The sequence below is a fragment of the Hyperoodon ampullatus genome, assembly GCF_949752795.1.
Source record: "Hyperoodon ampullatus genome assembly, chromosome: 5".
Taxonomy (NCBI): domain Eukaryota; kingdom Metazoa; phylum Chordata; class Mammalia; order Artiodactyla; family Ziphiidae; genus Hyperoodon; species Hyperoodon ampullatus.
The window spans coordinates 33,576,213-33,601,342 of NC_136918.1; the positions used below are offsets into that span (position 1 = coordinate 33,576,213).

General features: G+C 47.0%; 1 protein-coding gene across 1 annotated transcript in view; it reads right to left on the reverse strand.

Annotated features, from left to right (window-relative positions):
* SLC12A8 (solute carrier family 12 member 8) overlaps window positions 1-25,130 on the reverse strand; it is a gene marked incomplete at its 5' end in the record, with an annotated part of 147,908 nt that overhangs the window by 32,539 nt on the left and 90,239 nt on the right. The window contains 3 exons of the mRNA XM_079704778.1: window positions 5,126-5,213; window positions 6,882-6,969; window positions 21,812-21,925. Of these exons, the coding sequence (XP_079560904.1) occupies window positions 5,126-5,213; window positions 6,882-6,969; window positions 21,812-21,925 (290 nt within the window). The remainder of the gene's footprint in view (window positions 1-5,125; window positions 5,214-6,881; window positions 6,970-21,811; window positions 21,926-25,130) is intronic.

Genomic DNA, 25,130 nt, shown 5'->3' on the forward strand with positions numbered 1-25,130 from the left:
TATTTCCTTGCAGAAATTTTACTGCTTCTTATCCAAAAGGTTATATACATTTGAGTTTAAAACAAAATTCTTTGGACTTCCCTGGTGGTACAGTGGTTAAGAATCTGCTTGACAATGCAGGGGACACGGGTTGGATCCCTGGCCCGGGAAGATCCCACATGCCGCGGAGCAACTAAGCCTGTGCACCACAACTACTGAGCCTGCGCTCTAGAGCCCGTGAGCCACAACAACTGAGCCCGTGAGCCACAACTACTGAAGCCCGCGCACCTAGAGACCGTGCTCCACAACAAGAGAAGCCACCACAATAAGAAGCCTGCACACTGCAACGAAGAGTAGCCCCTGCTCACCACAACTAGAGAAAGCCCACATGTAGCAACAAAGACCCAACACAGCCAAAAATAAATGAACAATTTTAAAAAAATTCTTTTTCAGGGACTTTCCTGGTGGTCCACAGTGGTTAAGACTTGGTCTTGCAATGCAGGGGACACCGGTTCAACCTCTGGTCAGGGAACTAAGATCTCACATGCCGCGGGGCAACTTAAGCCTGCACGCCACAACCAGAGAGCCCACGTGCCGCAACTGCAGAGCCCACACACTCTGGAGCCTGCATGCCACAACCAGAGAGTCTGCGTGCTGCAACTAATAAGCCCACGTGCTCTGGAGCCTGCGTGCCACAACTAAGACCCGACACAGACAAAAAAAAAAAATAATATAAATAAATAAATAAATATTTAAAAATAATTCTTTTTCATTTATAGCCTGCCCATTTGCAGTGGACATGAGTGGGAAGAAGACTGCCCAGGCTGGCATCCTTCAGTGATGGAACTGGCCAGAGGAAGTCTCTGGCAACATGAGACTGTGATATGGTGACCTCCATCCTGGCCAGCCTCCCCACAAATGCTCCCCAGGATCCCTGCAGAGCCCTGGGGCTGAGGGCCAAAGGGACAACTGTCCAGGTGTCAATCGTGGACTTATGTCCAGTATGTCAATTGTGTTTAGAATGGGCTGCTCACTTGCCACTCTTTTATATAAAACTGTTATTCAGTCAATTTTCTGAAAAATAAATGAAATGTTGGTCCTCGTGGTTGGATATATTATAACAACTCCATTCCCTCTCTCTCTCCCACCTGAGTCCTGCCCCTTCCTTTCTCTCATCCATCCACCCATGTAGGGAGCATTGCCTGAGGACCGCGTGGATAACTGGCATAGGGCAAGGTTTTACAGGTGCACCAGTAAACTCCACAGCTTTGCTCCCAGCCGCGCAGAATGTAATCATTTTCTGTATTTATATGGGGCTGTACACTTGCTATCTGTGCCAGTGGAGGTGGAAGTAAGAATCTATTTGAGCAGATGTGTGTCAACAGTTCTTTAGGAAAAAGTAAAATGTGCCCCTCTGTCATCCACCGGTGTGAGTCATCACAAAAAGCTGTCTTTCTAAAATATTATCTGGGGTGTGAACTACCCTAATTTCTCTTTTCGTAACTACTGATGAAAATCATTAATTCATCTCTCTGTTCTTGGTATTTGATCCCGGCTCCCACTGGAGCTCCAGTCATTGAGAGAGCCCACCAACCTGCTGGCTGCTCTCTTCTCTTGAAGGACTGAATTTAAAGTCATTTCCAAGGAACTCACTCTACCTCACCTAATTCCTGTGGCCCCTTGACGTGACTGAGGAGTACATCCTGACACCGGTACGATCCCAAATGTACGACGATGGCGATGCCTCAGCAGTTCCCTCTTTCTGGAGACATGAGTTTTCTAATACTGTCCTCATTCCATGAGTTGACCAACATCGCAACTTTCAGGCCCGTTTTCCCTCTCACTTGATAGACACTTTCCAGAAGGAAACAAAGTTGGCTTCACTTCCTGAGATGCGGAGCCGTGTCCACGACGGAGAGCAGAGGACAGGCAGGGGGGGCTGGGTGGCGGATGCTGGGCTGGGCTCACCCCCCAGCCACGAGCCCTGCCTCACCCCGACTTCCCAGGCGTAGCTTGTGAACGTGGGAAGCCGTGACTGTCTAATCCAAGAATGATGAGAGTTTTCCCCGTAGGATACCCCATGTTTCACAAACATGCTTTGAGGATACTGTTCCTACTTAGTTTCTTATTTTGCTAGTTAGCAAGCCCCAAGGCTCCTAAAATACTTGGTCTTTTTGATGTGTAATAAACATTTTTTCTTGGGCTGCATACAAGTTTATTCTGAAAAAATTATTCAATCTATTTAATTTTACCCCTACTAATACCTGCTCTTTATACAACTCCTTTTTCTATAACCGAATAACATTGGGATTGACACTTTGGGGGCTTTTCCTATTCAGTTAAACATGTGGATTCATAGGAAAAAATGTCCCCACCCCAAAATGTGTCCTATCTGTAAGGGTATCCCCACAAGGAGTGTGTAGGGAGTCAAAATGTAATAAGCACCTACTATGCACCAGGCGTTGTACTTTACACAGATTACCTCAGAGCCACCTTGACGTACTCAGGGTTTTTTAGAAAGTGTAACATTAGTGAGACTGACACCCAACATCCAGGAAAAAGTCCCTCTGGGGTAGGGATATAAAGTGAAAAGAAACTTCTGAGAGAAACCATGGGCTGGGAAGCCAAATAATTAGAAATAGATCAGAGAAGCTGCAGGAAACCCAGAAAGAAACAGATGAACTGACCCGCTGCAGGTCAGTGGAAAGGAATCCAGGGTAGGCAGCGGCCACTGAAGATAATTGTTCTGGCAGAAAAAGCTTGTGAGAAAGAGAGGGACGTGCTCAGAGGAGCTTCATGAGGAAGAACGCCAAGGGGTGGATGCTGGAGGTCTGTGCCCAGCCCTCGGGGCACACAGACCAGACGGAAGAGGCCTTGCTGCCTCGGGCCCAGGAGAGCTCAGAGATGGGCCAGCTCAGAACCCAGGCCACAGCTAAGATGTGAGGGAGAGATGAGCAGTTTATTAAAACCACATCAGGGTGGCAGGTTGTGTCAAGCGACCACGTAAGGAGGCCACACCTGTACCTGCCAGCCTCTCATGCTGTACCCTCCCATCCTCCAGGTGCTGTGAGTACAATTGTCTGTGGCCCAACTTACTGCCCAAGTATAGTCCCTGCTACTGCAGCCTGGTCAGTCCCAAGGAGGGATGCTGAAGGGCAAGAAGGGAGCAAAGCCGGGTTTCATGGCTTTGGGGGGAAAATCCCACACGGTCCCCTTTGTAGGGGACCACAGCGGGCAGTGCACCAGGGCGCTGCTGTTGTGGAGCTGCCCTGGCTGGTTCCTTCTCTGTTCCCTCAGTTGCTGCGCTGGCCCCTGCTTGCTACTGACAATCAAGAACACTATCTTTTCTTTTTTTCGTAGGTTTTACAACAGCCTGTTCCGGGAAACAGTCTCTTGTCCTCTCCAAAAACCAACTGTCCACCTCTCACCTGGTATGCGCGTAGTGACATTCCCACATGCATTTGCCAGGCATGGTTTGGCAGGTGTCCCCAACCACAGAAGGGCTTGCCTGCCTAGCTGTTTTAGTGCCTGGGACAGGTGGCATTTCAGACAAACTCCAGCCCCTCCCTGACCCCATTCACGAGTCTATTATTAGTGGTGGAATCTCCACCCACGAAGTCTCCCCTGCGCTGTCCGTGCAGACGTTCTTACTCGCTTGCTGTTGTGGCCTTCCTCGGATACAGGCTGCCCAGGCTCCCGCACACCCGTTCTTAGCTTCCCTGCAAAGCAGGGGAAGGAGCGGAGAGAGGAGACCCCGCCCAGGGATCACTGGCCTCCCTCCATCCAGATCAGAGTCTCTGGTGGTTGAAGGGACCTCCGTGGGGGAATCCACGAGGAAGAACCGGCTCGTGGAGGGGCAGAGATAGCTGGCCACTGGCACGGTGCAGACAGCAGCCGGCAGCTCCCTCGGGCCAAGGCCCAGCTGCTCCTGGAGGACTTTAATCTCTCTGATGCGGCCAAGCTTTTCATTCCACAGTTAGAGAAGAGGCCCCTGGGAGATGAAACGCAAGACGGCAGCGAGCACGGAGGTATAAATGGGGGAAGCTGATGTTGATTCCTCCCCTGAGAGTAAACCTTGCTCGCCTGGGGTGGGGGGGTCTAAGACCTTGGGCCCTGGGAGGTGGGTGTCAGCGCTCTCACTACCCGAACTGCTCCCCCTTTTAACACCTGCTTACACGGTAAGGCCAAGACCCCCCATCCCCCAAAAGCAAATATCACCTTGACACCTGCGTCTACATGCCTGAAAAAGAAACCTGTGGTAATGTGAAAATCAAGCCCAAACGTAGCTGTAAAATGTAAGTTCAGAGTTTCCGGCCCCAGGTTGCCCCAAGCAGTGCCCCTCCATGTATCTGCAAGGCTGCTTTGCAAAGCCTCACACCAGAGAAAAGGGTACTTTCTCCTACATATGAGCAGTGATACTCAGGAGTTAACTGAGTAAGAAAACCTCCCTGGCCTGGCGCATCTCTCTGATACGTGACAGCAATCTCAGGGCCCACTTTTCCCTCAGGGAACTGAAGGGAAGATAGGAGTTTTTGGGGATTTCCAGAAGAATGTGTGGAAGTCTTATTCTCCTGGGTTCTAGAGATGCCAAGTGAGTGTCCTTGACTGTCACATGACCTCCAGCCTGTCACGGGGCCACCTCCCTGGGGAGCCCGAGGGGACAAGGGGCCTCCAGCCCTGCCTCTCACCGCCCTCCACCTTGGCGCTGGACTTCCGCCATCTGCCTCCACCTTGCCACCCTCTTTTCCATCTGTCAGCCTCCTCCTTCCTACCCGTTTCTTGCAAGTAGCACTTCCTGCTTGTGGTGGAAGGGGAGGCTATTGGCAAAAATGAAGGGCTGTTGGAGCTGGGGATTTCGGGGGACCAGATTGTTTGTTTCTGCCCTGATTTTCGACATGAAGGGATGCTTGTGTCCCCATTACTTAGCACCTGCATGCATGTGCCTTTTCAGGTGTTGTTACCCGGGTCTAGGGATCCATACGAAGGACCTGCATGCTCCCCATGGTTTTGGCCCCTGTACTTCAGTCCTGAGCCCGAGACTATGTGGATCCCCAGGTAGGGCTGCAAGGGGGAGGCAGCCACTGCTGCTCAGAGCCGATCAATGACCCGCAGCCTGAGCCTGTCGGGCAGTGCAGGACTCACCCACCTTTTCTGCTATCAGGAAGTCATAGCGAAGGGCCCCTCGGGTGCAGGTGGCGCCCAGCAGGAGGACAAAGACGATGTACAGAAACCACCTGCAAGAAACCCAAGAGCGGACCAGAGCTGCCACCTGCCCTTGTCCAGCCCCATCCCAACCCAACCCACCCCACTCAGCCTACGGGTTCCCAAGGAGACCTGTCCCAGAGGACAAAGAAAGGCCCATCATGAAGCCCCCCCCCAGCTTGTCTGGGGGGCACTTCCAGTACTTTTTCTCCTCTAGCATATTTCATACACACAAACACACACACACACACACAAATATAAACGTATCATTGTTTTGCCTCCTTCTTACATTACAGAGATCGTTGGGGGCGAGCAGCGGCCCACCAGGCCTCTAGGTGGCCAGGATGCAGGCAGGGGCTGACCGGCAGCCCTGCACCCGACTATCCTGCAGCAGAACAAGCTGGTCATCTTTCAGGCCTCGGAGTCCTGCTGTTCCTTGGCCCCCAGGTGACAGACAGCCAAGCCGAATGTGAAAGGCCAGCAGGGACCTGGCTCTGCCCTCAGAAGCCCTGTGACCTCGATCAAGTCACATGACCCCTGTGGCCTCATCCCCATCTGGACAGCGGGAGGATGGGCTAAAGGCTCCTCCCGGGACCTCCCAGCTGTGACCAAAAACGAGACAGGGCTCTTTCCTTCCCTTCCTGCCTGACACCCAACCTTCCCTCTGTCAGCCTCATTTTCTTCCCGACCAGATCACCTTTTTTAGCACAAAATAGAGACAGGTGCTGTGTACCTGGCTAGAAGCAACAGTGCCATCATGACAAGCTAAAAGCAAACACAGCATCGGTGAAACAGTCACAGTAATATTTTTAAAAACATCACAGTTAAAATAATACAGGCACTTTAACCCTCTTGGGCCCTTGTCATGTCTGGGATCTCATTACCTTTCACGCCTACCCAGTGAAGGCAGAGGAGCTTCTTCCCGTGTACAGAGAGAAAACAGAAGATTCTAGAAGGTCAGAAACAGACCCAAGGCACCCAGCCTGCTTGTGTGCGTGGCAGAGTGCGAACTAAAACAGGGATGCCTGACAGCCTTGGGGCAGTGCCAGGGAGGCGAGCTGGGGGAAGAGGAGAGTCAGCCTCTGAGTTCCTACTACGTGCTGTTACACACAGCATCTCCTCCACAATCTATGGGGCACCCCTGTTCTCATTACCTCCATTTTACAGAGAAGAAAATGGGGCACCCCTGTTCTCATTACCTCCATTTTACAGAAAGTTAAGTAAATTGCCTGAAGTCACAGCCAATCAGCGGCAGGGCTGGGATGCAAATCGTAGTCTGTCTGATCGCAAAATTCTTCTTTATATATAAAGAAAGATTTTATATATATATATAAAGAGAATATAAAATTCTCTTTATATTCCCTGCAATGACCCTGGAAACTCAACGGTTACAAAATGCCCAAGTTCAAAATGGGGGTGGGGAGGGGGAGGGACAGGAGTCTGAGGAAAAAGGAAAGAAAGGATTTCATCTTGGTTAACAACCCTCCTCCTTGCTGAATTCCCAGGCAGCGGGTAGGAAAGGGCAATCGTCTGAACCCACCAGACGTGAATTTTCCAGCTGGCTGAGTGTTAAAAGGAGGACTGGAATATAGAATAGATAGGTCACAGTCGGGGCACTCTTAGAACAAAAGGAGCAATCCCCTCCTTTGCCTGGGGTTCTCTCTCCCTCTATCCAGCTGATTGCCACGAGGGGAACTTACGAGATGCCAACAGCTGCTAGGGAGCCCAGGGGGATGCTGGCAGCAGGCTCCCTGAGGTCGCCCCCCATGTTGAAGCCGGCCATGACTCCTGAAAGACACCCAGATGGGAGAGAAGGGTGAGCCGCATACTCCACGAATCAACTGGCCCTCCTCGGGGCCCTCTCCTGGAAGGGATCCCAGGGCAAGCCCTCCCATATGCAGCTCTGCAAACTGTACTCCTCAATCTCCCCTGGCAACTGGGGAGGCATCCTCGAGGCATGAAAGGGACCTTTGTGGGTTGGGTGAGTTCGGGAGGAAAGCCCTATTGGCTACAAAAGCATCTTATGGCCCAGTGCAAAGTAATGAGGGCCAGGGAGGCATCTGGCAGGCCACACAAAGGTCCCAAGGCCACATGCTGAGCTCTGAGCTCTGCTTTCCAGATGGACAACGTCCAGGAGAGGCTCAGCCTTAGCAAAGTGCCCACCACTGCCTGCTCGGCAGAGTTCCTTTCCTCTGCTGCCCACAGACTACACTGGGGTTCAGGGGTCCCAGGGCAGGTCTCAACCAATATTCAGAGCCAGCTACCATGTTCAAAGCTCCTGAGCTGCCAAAGGGCTCTACAAACTCCAAAGAACCATCCTGATGCCACCAACACTGAGTGGCAAGCTCCTTTTCATCATGGACTCTATTCCCGTGAACACTCATGAAAGGCAGTTAGTCAGTCACCGTAAGGAGGAACAGCACAGTGCGGGACGGTGAGGACATCGCTTCAGTCCAGACACACACACACAGGACACCAACAAGACAATGTGTTCTGGACATCACATGTGGGTCCAGCCCACATGTGCTCTACAAGCCCACAGGAGTGGGTGCAACTTGAATGTGGCCTTGAAGGAAGATTTGCAAGGGCTTAGGGAGAGGAATGGGTCTAACCCTGTCATTACAGATTTATGAACCCTTTGAACCTGACAGAGCCTGTGTTAAGCACTCTTCATGCATTTTTTATCTTGTTTAATCCTCACAACAACCACATCAGAAAAGTAGAATTATTTCCCCGATGTTATAGAAAAGGAAACTAGTGCTCAAAGAGGTTAACTAAAATAGCCTACACACATTTAGTAAGTGGCAAAGCTAAGATTCAACCCTGGTCTGTGTGATTCCAAAAATTGTACCCTTAACGCCCTTGCTATAATGCTTGAGGGAACTCAAGTGCAGTAGAGTGAAGTGAAAGTTTGGGCCCAGAAAGTTAAAGCGGAGCTATTTCAAAGAGTACTGTGAATGTTGGACCAAGGCGGGGACCTGCATAAACTTTGACCCAGCAATTCCACTACTAGGGCTGTATCCTAAGTAAACAGTCAAGGATATGACTAAAGATTTATCCAAAAATGTTTATAAATGCTTGTTTATAATAGTGAAAATTATAAACAACCTGTCTAAAAATAGAGGACTGGCTAAATAAGTGATGAAACATCTTTCAATAAATACCAGGTCACCATTATTGTCAGGGATACGTTGTGACTTGAAAAGAGATTTCAAAGCTATTGTTTCAATTTCAGAGGCATATTCTAAAGCAGGACATAGGGTATGATGCTATTATTATAAAAGAAAAAAACAGATAAATAGATGTGTAGAAAAATGAAAAAGGAACTAGAACATGTTTCAAAATCTTAACAATGTTATTGCTGGGTGATGAAAAACATCATTTTCTATTTTATTGTCCATCTCTATTTTCTTAATCTTCTATAGTGATCATTTTGAAATAAGGGAAAAGTAATTCTTAAAGGTCTTTTTGTTTAAAATAGCATGTTAGGCACATTTTCTTTCTTCTCGTTCCCCTCCCTCCCAAGATCCTATTAAAAGGGTAGTTAAGGGGAAAAAATGGATACATGCCTATAAGCAAAGAGGATTAGGAGGGGGAGCCTTAAGTAGATGAAAAGTTTCTACAAATGTCTGGAACATAGAAAATAGAGAAAATGATACAGAGTAAAAGGGAAGGAAAAGAAAGCCTTGGAATATTTCTCTAGAAGATCTAAATAAACTGTCCAAGGAAAACCAGGGCCGCTAGTGTGGATGTTCACACCCCAAATGAAGCCCCCCTCAAGAGCCAGCCACACCCACAAATGTGCTGCAGTCAGTTCTCCCATGAAGTAAGAACCCCATCAGGGAGACAGACCCACATACACTATAGCAGGGGATCCACACCAGCAACCAAAGATCGTCAAGTGTGTAACAAAAACCAGCAACAAATACACAAATACATGCATGATAAAAACAGAACAACTTGGGCTGGAAGAAACATATAAATCAGGACACAGAAGAGAATTTTGAAGAAAACACTAATTAGTGGCCCCAGAAACATCCAAGAAGAATATTCTACCTATAAAGTGAGATGCTATGAAAAACAAAAAATAATCTAAGAACAAGAAAGAAGTTTTGGAAATTAAAAACATGATCACTAAAACAAAAAATGCAGCAGAAAATCTAGAAGATAAAGTTAAGTAAATACCCCAGAATTTAGAACAGAAACATAAAGGGGTAGAAATTTTGAGCAAAGAATAGGAGAAATAGAGGAGAAATCTTGGAGTTACAACATCCAACTAACAGGAGGTCCAGAAAGAGAGAACAGAGAAAATAAAAGAAAAGAACCAGGTAAACAATAGAAATAAATGTCTTCAAACTGAGGCAGACAAAAGTCTCTATGTTGAAATATCCCATAAAGTAAACAACAACAAAAAAGTCCACACCTAAATGCATCATTGTGCAATTTCAGGAGAAATCCTAAATATTTCCAAAGATTAAAAACTGAACACTTACAAAGGAACAAAAATTAGACTGGCATCAGACTTCTCATCAGCAACCATGAATGCTACAAGACAATGGAGCACTGATTTTTAAATTCTGAGGAAAAGCTATTTTGAAACTAGAGTTTCAGCCAGATTACCAGTTAAGTGAAAGTAAAGTTAAGCTAACAAGGGCTCAGCCAGATTACCAGTTAAGTGAAAGTAAAGCTAACAAGGGCTCAGAAAATTTACCTCCCACATATGGTTTCTTTCTTTTTTTAAATTAATTAATTAATTTTTGGCTGCGTTGGGTCTTCGTTGCTGCGCACGGGCTTTTTCTAGTTGCAGCAAGCATGGCCTACTCTTCGCTGTGGTGCGTGAGCTTCTCACTGCGGTGGCTTCTCTTGTTGCGGAGCACGGGCTCTAGAGCACAGGCTCAGTAGTTGTGGCACACGGGCTTAGTTGCTCTGTGGCACATGGGATCTGCCTGGACCAGGGATCGAACCTGTCTCTCCTGCATTGGCAGGTGGATTCTTAACCACTGCACCACCAGGGAAGCCGCCACATATGGTTTCTGAGGAAGATACTAAAGCAAATACTACAGCAAAATGAGGATATAAACTGTGAAGGAGAAAAACACATGATTCAGAAAGCAGTGATAATAACTCAGGAATTTATAAAGTCCCAGAATAACAGTTGTATAGCAGAGAAACCAGTAGGGATTGAGGCAGAAGAATGGAGACCCCAGTAGGGATGCCTCTGGATAGGAGCTGGATTCAACACAATGGACAGTATGAATTATTTTAAGAATACGCTGACTGCATATTTTGGCAACAAGAAAAAAAAGCTTATTGAAACTCTAGGAAAAGTGAACAAGAAAGTCAACACTTAAACATGAAACAAACTAAAATATGACATGATTTTAAACAACTAATAAAAAATTTTTTTAATTAACCCATTTGGCCGCGATACTTGGAACATTCTCCCCTAAATGACACAAGGACCACATCAGAATAGCAGTAAAGGAAATGGAGTTCTAGCCCACCACTTTGGTCTTCAGTGAACAGTTACATAGTCATAGTAATATATATGTTTATTGCTTTTTAGCTTCTAAGATTGACCTATAGACGTAGCACAGAGGACTTAACTATAGCTACAAAGTAGAATACAAATATTATCTACCTTGATGAAGTAAAAGTAAAGCTATAGCTAATGGCTATTTGGAAATGAAAAGAGGGAAGAGAAGTAGAGGGAAGAGAAAAGGCACTTATATTTTTGTTGTAGTAGTGTGGGAAACAAAAGTCCCATGACCTTCGCTCAGGACTGGCTTGAATGTTAGAAGCTTCGATCAGTTTAATAAGAAAACCTGAAAAGTGAGTTAGCCATTAAATTTGTTAGGTCAATAAGGAAACGGCTAGCAAATATTTATATACCAGTTGCAATAAATTTTAAGTTAATGCTATAACTTATTCTGTATCTTGTCATCATAAAGGGGAGTTTCTAAGTGTTTGCTAAAACGAGCAAGAAATTTCCAAGAATACTGAAGTTTGTCTTTGAAGTTCCAAAGCCTTTTGACTTGCAATCTTAAGACAAAAAAAGATTTTTAGTAGAGTGTGTGTTTGAGTGAAACTGTTCACTTCAAGTTGTAACCTACAGCTTTCATGAGATTTTGCCCATTCACCTGCTAATAATCAACTTATAGCTTCCCTGATATTGCTCTAAAACACAAATATAAAAGGATTATTCAGATTCCCTTAAAATTAGGGATTCCCTTAAGATAACTAAAGCATTCCTTGTAAAAATATTTTACACATAAAATAAATATGACCCTAATACATTCATCCTAAAACACCACAGAGAATATTAATTTCCTATACCAACAATAAGGAGTGAAGGGATGTAGCCCAGAATTGATAACAGAGATGTAAGAGTATTATTTAAAGTTGTAAAGGCAATCAAAAAAGAACTAAATATTAAAATATAACTATCAAAAATTGGGAAGTGGATGGAGGAATATGTAAATAAGCTAAACCTTCTCTATTTCTTAGCATGGAGTCAGTAAATTACGTCTGACTTTGATTAATCAGGTTACAGGTCTAGGCATATTGCTTGGTAATGTAGTTAGCTCCCAAAGTATTAAAAATGGTTGCCCCCATGGAGGGGCTCTTTGGGTGGTGGCAGTAGGGGGATGAGAGACTACTGCTTTATGTTACAAGCACCTCTGCACTATTTTTTTTTTATCACGTGCAGGTCTTATTTGGATCAGAAGAGGAATGCCCGGGACCTGCCTTACTCTGACCAGCACTCCTGGGACCACGTCCTGTCACCGAGGCTCTGCTTGAGCGCTAGGGCCCCACTGCTTGCTGCCAGAACAATCTGGTACCAAGGCCAACTCCGGCCGGATCTCCATGTTTACCTGATTCCCAGGCCCTACTAACTTCAATCATTAACACCACCCATTTCTGGACCTCCCAAATTCTGACCGTTTTCCAAGGTTCTCACCTGTCCGCAGGTTTACTGTTGTTTCACCTGCCTGGCCACATTGCTTCCACCATCTGCAGTGACCTCATTTTGCCCCCAAGCCCCTGGCAATTTTATGCAATTTTATTCATTCAGCTTTATGAGATTACATACTGCTATTTACTCTTTGCCATTTTAGTACCTCCTATAGTTTGTCGTGTCATTCTGTACTCCTTCCTTCACATCATTTACAAAAGTTAAGAAATGAGGACCCACGAGAACTCCATTCCTATAGATGCTTCTGTCTAGGAAAGTGATTGATTAATCCTAATGGCTTCCTGCTTCCAAACAGGTTCTGTAGGCATAACAAACAAACGTCCTTTTCTTCTCCCCACCACAATCCCTTACACAGTCAATGACCCGGCCCTTGATTAGAGGTCCCACTAGCTGGCCTGCTGTGGGGTACATGGGGATCCTGGTCAGTGGGAGCAGAAATAGCTGACACTGACACAGGCCACCCTCAGAAATGGGTCAGACCCGGACAACAGGGAAGTGGGCTTCTGAGACAAAACAGAGAAGCCAGAAAATAAGTAGTCAGTACTATACACAAAAAACCCCAGAGACAAGGAAATGGCACCTTGCACTCCAGACAGGAAGCCTCAGGGTGACTCCCGTGGGTGTTCCGGGCACACCTGTTAGATTGTTTTGCACACTGTGGCTCCCAGAATTTTGCCCTTGCACGACTACACGATTCTTGAGCAGATGATCTCTAGTTCTAGTGGACTATAAATGTCTTGTTTGCCAGTTAGATTTAGAAAAATTATTTTGATTTCATATTTTTTCACCCATGCTTGTCAACTACTATAGAGATTCCCTAGTTTGCTTTCTTTCTGCTTCTGGTGCAATTTAAAAATACTATTATTAATGCTAGAGCTAGATTTGGGGTGGGGGCATGTAGTAGAACAGACACTATTTCCCAGAGATATTTACAAATATGGCACTAAAACAAAAAGGTTCCATGGTGGTGGGGGGGAAGTTGGGAAAACATTGATTAAACAAGATTAGAGAGATTCTTGCTGCTGGACTCACCATATAACATGCTGGTTTTCATTGTCTATCTCTAAAAAGAGAAATGTAGCACACAGTATTTCCCAAAACTTATTTGACATTGAACACTTTTTTAAAAAATGAAACACTTTATTCACTGTTAGTGTTCCATGGAGCACAGTTTGGAAAACACCAAGTGTCCATTTTGGAATTCCTATTTGATCCTTACGCTCTTCTTGGCAGGCTTCCTAAAATTCTTTAAAGTGGCTATCTAGAATCAATGATTCTTAAAGCTGGAAGGTGTCCTAGAGATCACTGACTCCAGCCTTTTATTTTACAGATGAGGAAACCGAGTCCCAAAGAGGGGACGCGATTTTGCACATGTTTTCAAGCTAGTTGCTTGCAGAACCAGCAGAACTCATCTTCAGGTTTTCTGATCTCGAGTCAGTGTTATTTCCTCCACATCATAGAGTCTCTCCATTTCTTTCTAACACCCATGCTTTTTTTGGATTTTTCTTTTTAAAACAGAGTAACTGCATGATTAGTTTGGGGTAAACGCCCCACAAGAGGGCTAAACTTAGTTATAATCAGCATCAGTTTACTCACAGGAACTTCTGTCACCAGTTCTGAATCACGAGTCTGTCCTGGTCCAGGGCATTTCCCCCCCTCGTTTGTCTTGAACTGCCAGTTCCAGGAAGCAGTTAATTGCTTTCCCCCAAACCTCGCCCTGTATCAGGATGATGATATGGGCTGCACCTCGTTACCATGTGACTTAGGAAACAGCTTCCTTCATATGGGTAAAGCCTTCTGACTTGCTCTTCCACCCTAGTCCTAAGGCCTTTTGGCACATCTTCACTGTCTCAGTTTTAACATGTGAGGGTGATGGTACTGGCCAGCACTTTACCAGCTCGGGTTGAGGAAGCTAAACCTCCAGCACCATCCAGACCTTCCTGAGCATTGCCATGGTGCTTACGGTTTGGGTAGGTGGCACCAGGTGAACTGGGGCTTGGCGCCCTGGCTCAGATGTCTGTGACAACAGACATGGATGACCAGGAGAGGAACTGACCCCTTAGACATCTCTGAAATCAGCTCTTGATTAAAATAACCAGTATAAATGTCAATTAACCACTTACCAGCATCTGCGAAATAGTGGTCATCTTTTTCTCGCCACCCCCTTCATCAACCATGGAGCACAGAGATCAAAGTCTTCACCTGTTGTCTATTATCACAATCCCACTCCCACCCTATTTTCTTTTTTGATCCTGAAAATGAGAATTCGTAAGGGACAAAAAAGTCTAATCATTTTTTTCTAGGCTTTTCTGGTTTCTGTTAGTTGGTCATTAAAGGACCACTTACTCTTTCTTAAGGAACTTCCAAGCTTCCTCCTGGGAGCTTCTTGATCCAAATCTGTGACCTTAGAAAACTTCAATTTTCTCTTTCCATTTAGAGCTTGTTTCTCGGCTGCCTATTTTTTTTCTTTTTTAAGTTCATAAATTTTTCTTTTTCATTAAGGTAGAATATCCATGCACTAAAGTGACTTAACCTTATCTGCCACCTTTTTTTGTCATTTGGAGACAGAGTGGCTCTGAGCCTTGGTCTCCTCACCTGCAAATGGGGATAAGATTATTTACCTCGCAGCACTGTCGTAAAGTTGGAAAGAACATTTATAAGGTGCCTAGCACGGTGCCTGTCACCTGGAAGGTGATAAATAAATGTCCACTAGGGGCAGATGGGCTCCGTCCCTCACTCACAACTCCCTTGGGTTCCGAAGGACTCTGGCTGCCTCTCCTTATCTTCCACCTGATTTCCAAAACCCCACTCCTTCTCCATGCCTGACTGGTTTGTTTATTTAGATGTTCTGGTGGGAGTCTTTCATTCCCTCTTTGCTCTGTTCTTGGGGGCAGCACTTGTCAGTACCCCACCCTCTCGATGCCTTAGAGATGCTGCTGAGACAGACAGTGTCGAATAACGGGACTTTCAAACGCTGGGACTCCAGCAAGATTTGTTGGCTTCTGGGTCAGGGGCAGCTCCAGACAAACATGTGTCCTCGCTTCCAGCATCCTCTCCAAAGCACGTGGGAAGCAATGGGGTTCACCACTTCGGTCAGGTGACCTTGGGAAATCACCTCTCTGTGTCTTTGTTTCCTCATCTGTAAAATGGATTAATAATAGAACCTATGGAAGGATACAGGGTCTATGGGGCCTAAAACTTTTACAAAAATACAAAATTATGAATATGAAATTAGGAGTGGAGCTTTAGAAGGAGGTCACACAAGCGAGGGACCCTGAAGCCCGGGCTTCATTAGCTTCATGGTAAATCTGCATCTGATAGAAGCAGTGGAGCCATGGTGAGGTTTAAAGAAAAGACTGTAACGTGCTCAGCACAGTGCCTGATAGAGTAGGCTATTGTAATGATAATATTATAGATATTGTAATAATTTTGATAAAATTATACATTAATTCTATAAATGAAACTACAAAAATAAACACGTATAATAATTATAAAGCTTCTTTTTCTCCTGTTCCTGCTCACAAGTCCATCAGAATGCAGCAGGGTGAGCCCCATCTTCAGGGTGTCCTTACTTGGGGCTCTCTTCCTTAAAACAGGAACCGGTTGTGGCCGAGCAGGTCCCTGTTCTCTCACCCACAGACACATAACTTAGGAGGAGACCTGGGGATACCCCGGGAGCGGGGATGGAGGCTGGAGGCAGGCCCAGGCCCAGCACTGATGCCCAGAGCTAAGGGTCCCGGAGAGAGCTGGCCAACCCAGGGGGCCAGCGCAGCAGACTCCAGAGCTTCTCGGGGTGTGTTGGGGGGGGCGGGGGTGGAGGTAGAATCAGGTACAGGGAGGTCAAAGGACGTCACAGAAACAGCAGGGCTCTTGACCACGGAGGTAACCTGGACGTTCTGGCAAAGGCTGCTGGTTTCCCTGCTACATTTTTATACTGAGTGTGGTCAACCACAAGAGGCCCTTACCCCTTCCAGTAAGATTCTGAGATTTGGGAACAGGGGTTCCATGACTTCACACAATGGTTTTATTCCCAGTGAGTTTCCATTTCCTACTTCCTCCATGTACTGTGGTCCTGGATCCCCAGAGTGGCTGCCTCTGTGTGTATGTGAAAACCCTGTAGGGAGAGATGTTTGTTTTTCAGAGAAAGTTTGGTGGTGTAGCTCGGAGAAGGAGAGTGCTGTCAGAAACAAAGCACATGCAGAGTCTACTCCAAGGCCCCAGCCCCACCCTGCAGCCATCACCACAGGGTGTGGTGGAGTGCAGTGAGGAGGACGGACAGGAGACCTTGCTTCATAAATCCAGAGGAGCCACCGAAACCTAGGCTTCAGCTGCTTTTCCCAGGATGTCTCCTGCCCTTGGGATAAAATCTCTAAAGTAACCTAAATAACACGCTGCTGACCAGAGATGAGGATGCAGGGTGGGGGGACCGGAAAGTGTTTGTTCTTCCAAACTCCTCTCCCCTCTCTACAGCCTGGAGGTTCTCTTGTTCCAGAAAAGGATGGCGTTGGAGGAAGCCCCAGCCATGACTCACTCAGCGCTAAGCCTTGGCAAATCCATCACCATGGAAACTGCCAATCATCCATGCTTTTCATAGCTTAATGGAACATCTGCCAGGGGAAAGCCAAGTGATACAAATTGCCTGTCCTGCCTACTGTGTTTACACTGGGGCCCCTGCAAAAGAGAGAGAGCCAGGAAAGGCAACCCTCCACAGAGGGATGGGGGCCCAACTCCGGTCACTAAAGCTGGGTGACCTTCCTCAATCCTTCCTAAACTCCTCTGTGCTCCTCCTTTCCCAGTTGGTCAAACAAAGGGTCAGATCAGTGATTCTCAACCTGGCTGGGCCAGGGGGGACGGGAGGGAGAGTAAAGCACACGCCCTAAGAGGGGTCGGGTAAAAGAGACCTGTGTAGAGAGTTTGTTCAATATTATGATTTTATATTTGGAATATTACAAAACAATATTTTCGTAATTTAAACCACAGAAAATAAAGAAGCTTGGCTAATATTCTTAGGTAGCAATCTTTCTCGAAGAAAGGACCAAGATATCCGTCTCTGATCCAGCGAGGCACATCAGAATTTCCAGGGTAGTGAGGTTTTTAGTGATTATCAAAAATGAATATGGGGGCTTCCCTGGTGGCGCAGTGGTTGAGAGTCCGCCTGCCGATGCAGGGGACACGGGTTCATGCCCCGGTCTGGGAGGATCCCACATGCCGCAGAGCGGCTGGGCCCGTGAACCATGGCCGCTGAGCCTGCGCGTCCGGAGCCTGTGCTCCGCAGCGGGAGAGGCCACAACAGTGAGAGGCCCGAGTACGGCAAAAAAAAAAGAATATGGATTCAAAGACGAAAAGTTGCGAGTCGCTGGACTAGTTGATCTCAAATGTTAGTCCAGCTCAAATTCTGGGCTCCTGGGTGGCATCTTCCAACCTCGAGCCACTGCTAATTCCTTAACGGAGGGAGAAGTACCAGAGGGGAGGCTAGCCACCCCTGCCCGTCTCTCACACCAGGCATCCCCTCTCTGACAAGATGCAGGGCCTGGAGAGGCAAAGGAGGGAAGCCAAGGGAGCAGCTCGGAGCGGGCCCGGCAGGGTCACATGCCTGAGGCAGCCTCCTAGAGGTCCTGCCTGCCTCGAAGGCCCACAGCCCTGCCTCAGGTGGAACTGCTAACCTGGCACCTGCAAGCGTGGGCTTTTGACTTGGCATCAGGACTCACTGCCAGGCCTAAGGAAACAAACACTCAGATGGGAAGCGGGGGGGTGGGGGATGAAGATCGGGGGAGGGGGGTGGGGAGTGGGAGGGGCCGGGAGATATTTTCAGGTGTTAACTTTTAACATTTTTCCTCTTCTTTATTTTCCCCTTTCCTTTTCTGCCCATTCAAAAGGAACCTGACCTTTATTTTATTGCCTTGGAGGAAATACGCAGCAGGGGAGAAGTAGAATTTGCCTGCACACTGTTTTGGGTTCTGTTTCTCAAAGGCCTGAGCCCTTAGGAGATTTCTGAGGATTGAGGAAGCAGAAAAGAAGCTGCAGAAAGACTGGGGAGAGCATGCGGGGACAAAAGCAATTTGCTACATAGTCTGCAGGGCCCAGCACAAATAAAAATGTAGGGTACGGTGTTCAAAAATTATTAAGAATTTTAGCAACAGCAAAGCATTAAACCACGTGTGCGGCCCTTCCAAGCCTGGGGCCCAGTGTGAATGCATAAATCCATGCCCACGAAGCTGGCCCTGGACAGCAGTGTCCCCCGCCCATATTAGAACAGAAGACTGCCCCTCGAGCTGGGGCCCACAAGATCTGGAACAACGGGGACCTGGGGGCTACTCCCTGGCAGCACTGGTGGGGATCCAGCAAGACCACAGAAAGGAGGGTCTGAGAAGTACACAGACTCTAAGCATAGGGTTCTCAGGCTCAGCAGGTTTCCAGTCCCCAAATGTGGCTCAGAAGCAGCAGAGAGCATAAACCTGAAGGGATCTGTAGACAGGACAATAGGAGGGCCTGGCTCTGTGCACAGATGATGAATAGCCAGAGCCCCCTAGCATGCCGTGGTACTTGGTAAGACCCTGAGACCCTGAAACAGAATGACACGGCAAGGCGGAGGCATGATGAATGACTGATATCAGTTTTGTCATCCTGGCAGAATGAAGGCTTAGAGTCAGAGACTGACTCTCTTTCCATTTCATTAAGGTGAAAGAAATGCACTATTTCTGGCACACCTGGATTTGTAGAACAGGATTCTACCTGCCACTACCAAGGCCTAGCTCCAGCCTCATACCTGTGACCAAGCCTCAAGAGGGGACAGGTCAGAGCCACTGCAATTAACCAGGTAAGGGATGAAGCTTGGACCAGTGTGGTCAGGTGGTAGAGACGGAGAGAAGCAGGAGGTAAAGGCAGGTAAGTTTAGGAGGTAAAACTGAGAGAACTTGGAGGGTACTGGTAAGGAAGAAGAAGGAGTCAGGAGTAACCCCCATTATCAGCTTGAGCAATTGGGGGGATGCAGGTGCCATGCCTGAGCTCAGGAGTAGAGAAGAACCAGTTGGGGGGTAGGTGGCATGGGTTGGGTTCTGAACATGCTGGGTCTGAGATACCAAGAGAAGATGTCACGTAGGCACTTGAATATATGACGTGAAGCTTAGAGAAGTCTGGGCTGGGGGTGTAAATCTGGGAGTCGTCAGCTTTGTGTGTGGTCCCTGAACAATGGACATGGATGCGATCCCAAGGGAAACAGTAGAGAAAGAAGAGAGGGGGCCTAGGCACGGGCTGAAGAAAACCAACCTTTAATGGGCAGGCAGAAGAGGATGCCCCTAGAAAGCAGGTCAGAGAGGCGGGAGAGAGACGAGGAGAAGAAGGTACGAGGAAAGAAGGAGAAAGCGGGACGCAGCCGAGAGGTCAAACACACGGAGGGATTGCAAATGCCCATTGAACTGAGTGACGTAGAAGCCACTGATGACTTTGGAAAGAATCATTTCACTGGAGAGACAGGCCTGGAATTGCAGAAGGAGAGAGTGGACGAGCAGGAGGCAGGAAGACGGAGTCGGGAGGGCAAAGACTGGTGGGTGGCTGTGCTGAGGACAGAAAGGGGCTGCTGCTAGAGGAGAAGTGGGGTTCAGGAAAGTTGTTAAAGGTGATTAAAGTCATTAATTTTTTTTTTCATTTTAACAGTTTTACTGAGGTATAACTAATATACAATAAGCTGCACGTTTAAAGTGTAACCATCTGAAAGGCTTGACATGAACACATCTGTGAGATCATCACCACGGTCAGAAACACATTTTTTCATCCCCCAAAATCTGCTTGCCCTCCCTCCTGCTTCTCTCACCCCCATTCCCAGACATTCACTGACCTGCTTTCTGTTACTATAGTTTGCATTTTCTAGAGTTTTATATAAATGGATTTTTATATACTTTTAACCTTTTAAAAAAGGCACTTGGGCTTCCCTGGTGGTGCAGTGGTTGAGAATCTGCCTGCTGATGCAGGGGACATGGGTTCGAGCCCCGGACTGGGAAGATCCCACATGCCACAGAGCAGCTAGGCCCGTGAGCCACAACTACTGAGCCTGCGCGTCTGGAGCCTGTGCTCCGCAACAAGAGAGGCCACGATAGTGAGAGGCCTGCGCACCACGATGAAGAGTGGCCCCCGCTCACCACAACTAGAGAAAGCCCTCGCACAGAAACGAAGACCCAACACAGCCAAAAAGAAATAAATAAACAAATGTGGGGTTTAAAAAAAAAAAAAAAAGGTACTCGTTTTTGTCTGACTTCACACAGCATAATTATTTTGAGATTCATCTATGTTGTCACAGGTTATCAATAGTTCATTTTTTCTAATTGCTGAGTAGTTTTATATTGCACAGTGATACCATAATTTGTCTCTCCATTCACCTGCTGATGAATATTTGAGTTGCTTCCAGTTTGGGACCATTACAAATTAAGTTGCTTTGAACTTTCATATACAAGTCTTTATATGGATACATGTTTTTTTTTCTTGGTAGCAGATAACTAGAAATGGAATGGTATATGTTTGGTTTTTAAGAAACTGTCAAACCATCTTCCAAAATGGTTGTGCCATTTTACATTCCCATCAGCAGTGTATGCGAGTTCCAGTTTCTCTGAATCCTTGCCCACATTCGATATGGACAGTTTTAAAAATTTTCAACAATCTAGTAACTTTTTCTCCTTTCTCTATGGAGGAAGGCAGAGGGAGGAGAAAAAGGAGACAAAATCAGCCACACTCCAGGGCATCGACATTGCCTTGATCGAGAATGAAATGTTTTGCTCAGTCTGTGTCCTGCGAACAAACCCAGTCCCTCACAAACGGTTATTTCTTATGGAGCATTTGGGAAACATGTTAGCTTACTGCCTTCTAGGCTGGGGCCCTGAGCAGGTGACAAGAGTTCTACGGGGACTTCCACTGTGGAAGACTCCTGCAGCCACTGTAGAGCAGGAAAGCAGGAAAGGGAGGGGAAGGAGACTCAGTCATTGGCCATGGGGATCCTGGTTTCACCCACACCCAGTGTGATAAGAGGACAATAGCATTTCTCTGCCCCCCTGGGAGAAGGCACATGGGTTGGGTTAGGGGAAGGGGAGTTTCTAGACCAAGCCTGCACTCATTCCAAGGTGGAAAGAGCAGCTTGTCCTGTTGAGGAATCCATCCTGTTCAGCCCTAAGAGAAATACATCCCCTCTATTAACTTGGCCAAGAGGTGTCAACATATGAGTATAAGGGGTAAGGAGGATTAAATCGTGTTGGGGGCTTTCAGGAATTATGAACAAGTAAACTCTCTGGGGCTTCCCTGGTGGCACAGTGGTTGAGAGTCCGCCTGCCGATGCAGGGGACACGGGTTCGTGCCCCGGACCGGGAAGATCCCACATGCCGCGGAGCGGCTGGGCCCGTGAGCCATGGCCGCTGAGCCTGTGTGTCCGGAGTCTGTGCTCCGCAACGGGAGAGGCCACAACAGTGAGAGGCCCGCGTACCGTAAAAAAAAAAAAAAAAAGTAAACTCTCTGTTAAAATAACAGATTTTTAGTTAAAGCTAAAGTCATTAATAAAGTCAGATATATATATCCTAAGAGCACATGCAGGTCAATTATGATACTGAGTTTTGGGAACCAAGCATTTACTTATACCCCTAATGTGAGAGTGAAAAAGAATGCCAACGCCAATACCTGTAGCTGCTGGGAAGAACACCCCAAAGACAGTGAAAAAAGACTCGCCGGGGCTGTAATCTGGCAGAGTGTTGTTCTGCAGCAGTTCTGGTGAATATCCAATAAAACCATGTTCTGAAATAAAACAAAGGAAAGCAAAATGAGCCAAGTGACAAGATATATAGCACAGGCTTCCCTAGATTACAGTCCTCACTTATGTAACTTTAAATAGCAAAAGGTAGGTGTGATTGGGGGCGGGGAGCAGGGAGGGAAAACAGAAGATGACAGAGCCACCTTCCTTCCCACTTCTAGGGCTCGAGTTTTAGGTATCTGTATCTATGGATATAGGTAAATAAAATGACATGAAGAAGAACAGTAGTTACCTCTAGGAAGGGTAGCATTTTTATTGTTTTGCTTATAGTACAGCTGAAATCTTTCAATGAGTATGTATTGACGTGCTTGCTTCTGATTTAAAAAATTAAGTTACCTCCCTGCTCAAAAACCTTCCCACGGATCCCCATTAGCTACAGAACAAAGTCCGAGCTCCTTAAGATGAGTGTGAAAGCCCTCCACAGCCTGGCAACAGCCCACCATTTCCTATTCGTCCTTTGCCTTTTCCTCTCCCCAACAGTGACGCAGATGACTCTGCCCAAGAACGCCACTAATACCCAGCCCTGTGTCCCCTGCTTCCAGACCCTTCCCCCATATCTCTGAGCATCAATATGGTCCTCACTCTTCAAGCCCAACTCAAGCTCTGCTTCCTTTGGGCTTTACATGAGCTCCCTGATCAGAACCCTTCTCCTAAGTGCCCTCCATGACTAGCCACATTAGGTCTTTCCCCAACCAGACTCGTTGGGGCTAGAGATCCGGTCTTAAACACCTCTGCCCCCCAGGGTCACCACTGTGCCTGCCACACAGCACGCAGGGTGCCAATATGGGTCACACCAAAAGGATCTTGCTCTTGGATCTTTTGATGCCGTGCGTTCAGTCTGGCCGGTTCACAGACTACTTTAGAGCAGGAACATCTCAGATATGATTTTTTCAAAGCATGTTAAACATTTTTTACATTGCCTTAAATGAAAGTTTTCAAGAGGTTTCAGTCCTACAGACACTTTGCTTTTTTGTCAAAGGAGGTCACCTTGAACAGCACCTGTGGGTATGTTAGTGGGCTGTGGAATTTTAAGATACAAGTCGAGTGTCCTTGGGCCTCAGGGACACCCAGCATATCCAGCCTCTGCCTTTGGAGAATGAGTTGGTTTGTTCCTGTGAACTCCAGTCCAAGAGAACTGGATCCTGCTCCTTTTCCCTCCAACCCCACAGCTACGTAGGATGAGTTCTCAGCCGTCAGTCACGCCGTAGCTGACCCCCAGGGCTGCGGTGACCATCTCCCGCCAGCCTGTCCTCCACCGCCCTCGGGGCTTAACTTCACCCTGAGCTTCCATCCACAAAAGAGCGCCGTCTCGCTGATGAGTGCAATGATAGCGCCAGCACTTCTCACAGCTTCCAAGATTCATATCTTCATAGGAAAAGTATTTTTCAAAAAAAAAATAGTAAAATGAAAGCTCAGTGAAGTACAAGGGACCCTGGGGAGTCCAGTCAGGACTTAAAATCATTGTTGACTGCTCTCTTTCTCCTGAACTTTAAATCCAAAGGACTGTGCAACATTTCCGAATGGTTTGGCATCTTCACAGCCGGTCCTCCCCTCATTAACAAAACAGCAATAATAGCGAAGTTAACTTTAGTTTATCCGCTGGCTGACCCTGCTGACTAGACTTTCTGGGGAGAAAACCAGCCCAGCCTGCCTTGGAAGGGAGCTCGGCCAAGCTGGATGATGCACAGGCCTGAGCACATTTGAGCGCAGGGCTACGTGCTGGGCAGGCCGGCCGTGCGGGACACAAACACTTCATCAGGCTCCATTGATCTCCGCCGTCCCGGTATTTGGTCACCAGGCCTGAAGGGCTTGGCCCCGGTCAGCCTGAAGGGTCAGAGGGATTGCAGGCGCCATAGATGAGTCACTGGAAAGCCTTCTCTCTCCCTCCATACCACCACCAAGATCCAGAGTGAGGGAATGAGTCACTGGGCTCACTCGGGGATGGGGGTGGGGTCCATTCTCTGCAGGGCCACCGCAAGGGTAGCCCTCACACCTTCGCAAGCACACGCTCACACTGACAACTGCTGCTGGCCCCAGCCCTCCCCACTCAAGTCCAGTTCTGAGCTGTTCTCAAGGAAATAACCTTAACTTTGAAAAGAACTTTATGGACAAAGATGTTTGTCAATGAGTTATTTATAATAGTGTAAACGGGGCGGGGGTGTGTCTAAATGTCTAACTCTGAAAGCCTGAGGTATTTTAAATGCTTAAAAAGACTTTTTAGGGACTTCCCTGGTGGCACAGTGGTTAAGAATCTGCCTCCCAAGGCAGGAGGTGGGGGTTCGATCCCTGGTCAGGGAACCAGATCCCACATGCATGCTGCAGCTAAGAGTTTGCATGCCGCAACTAAGGAGCCTGCCTGCTGCAACTAAGACCCAGCGCAACCAAGATAAATAAATAAAATAAATTTAAAACATTTAATGAAAGACTTTTTAGTGCCAAGGAAAACTGTCCATGTTATATATGATATATGTTCAGTAAGAGAACTGGATACCATTTATAGGATGAATACAAAAAAAAGTTTTAATGTATATATGTAGGAAAAGGAAGCATACCAAAATGCTAATTGTGGCTGTTCGTATAATGCAATTTTGGACTTCTTTTTCTTTCTTTTTTTATGTTTACAAATTTTCCGCCTGTCTTTAATGAGCATGATCAAATTATCAAAAACTAAAGTCTTTTAGAAAAACAAACAAAACATCCCACAACTGAAAGCCTACTTTCTCCAGATAGCTTTTCTATAAACAAATTCATTTCTTTTTTTTTTTTTTCCATTTATCCTCTCCCTGCTTTTCAAAATGATTTAAGTGGCTTACGAGAAAAACATAAGGGCAAGTAAAATTAGGGGCAAAAAAAGAAAGAAAAAGAAATTGAGCTAAAGAGAGAGAGGGAACACCTACAGCCCACAGCCTGAGGTCTCCGAATAGGCTCTGAGGTAAGATCCTGCAGTGATTTTCTTCAAACTGGAATTCAAGGCCTAGAGAGATCGTTTTACTTTCTGACCTTTCTGACCAAGCCCACTCCAGCAGGGGAGGACCCTAGGGCCCACCCTTCACGTGTGCCACATTCCAGTGGATGAGAAGGAGCCCTAGGCTTGCGTGGTGGACCCACCTCATTTCCTCTGCCCCTACCTTCCCGGGCCCTTATGACTTCCACCCACCTGACACCCCGCCTCGCGTCAGGCTCCCCAGT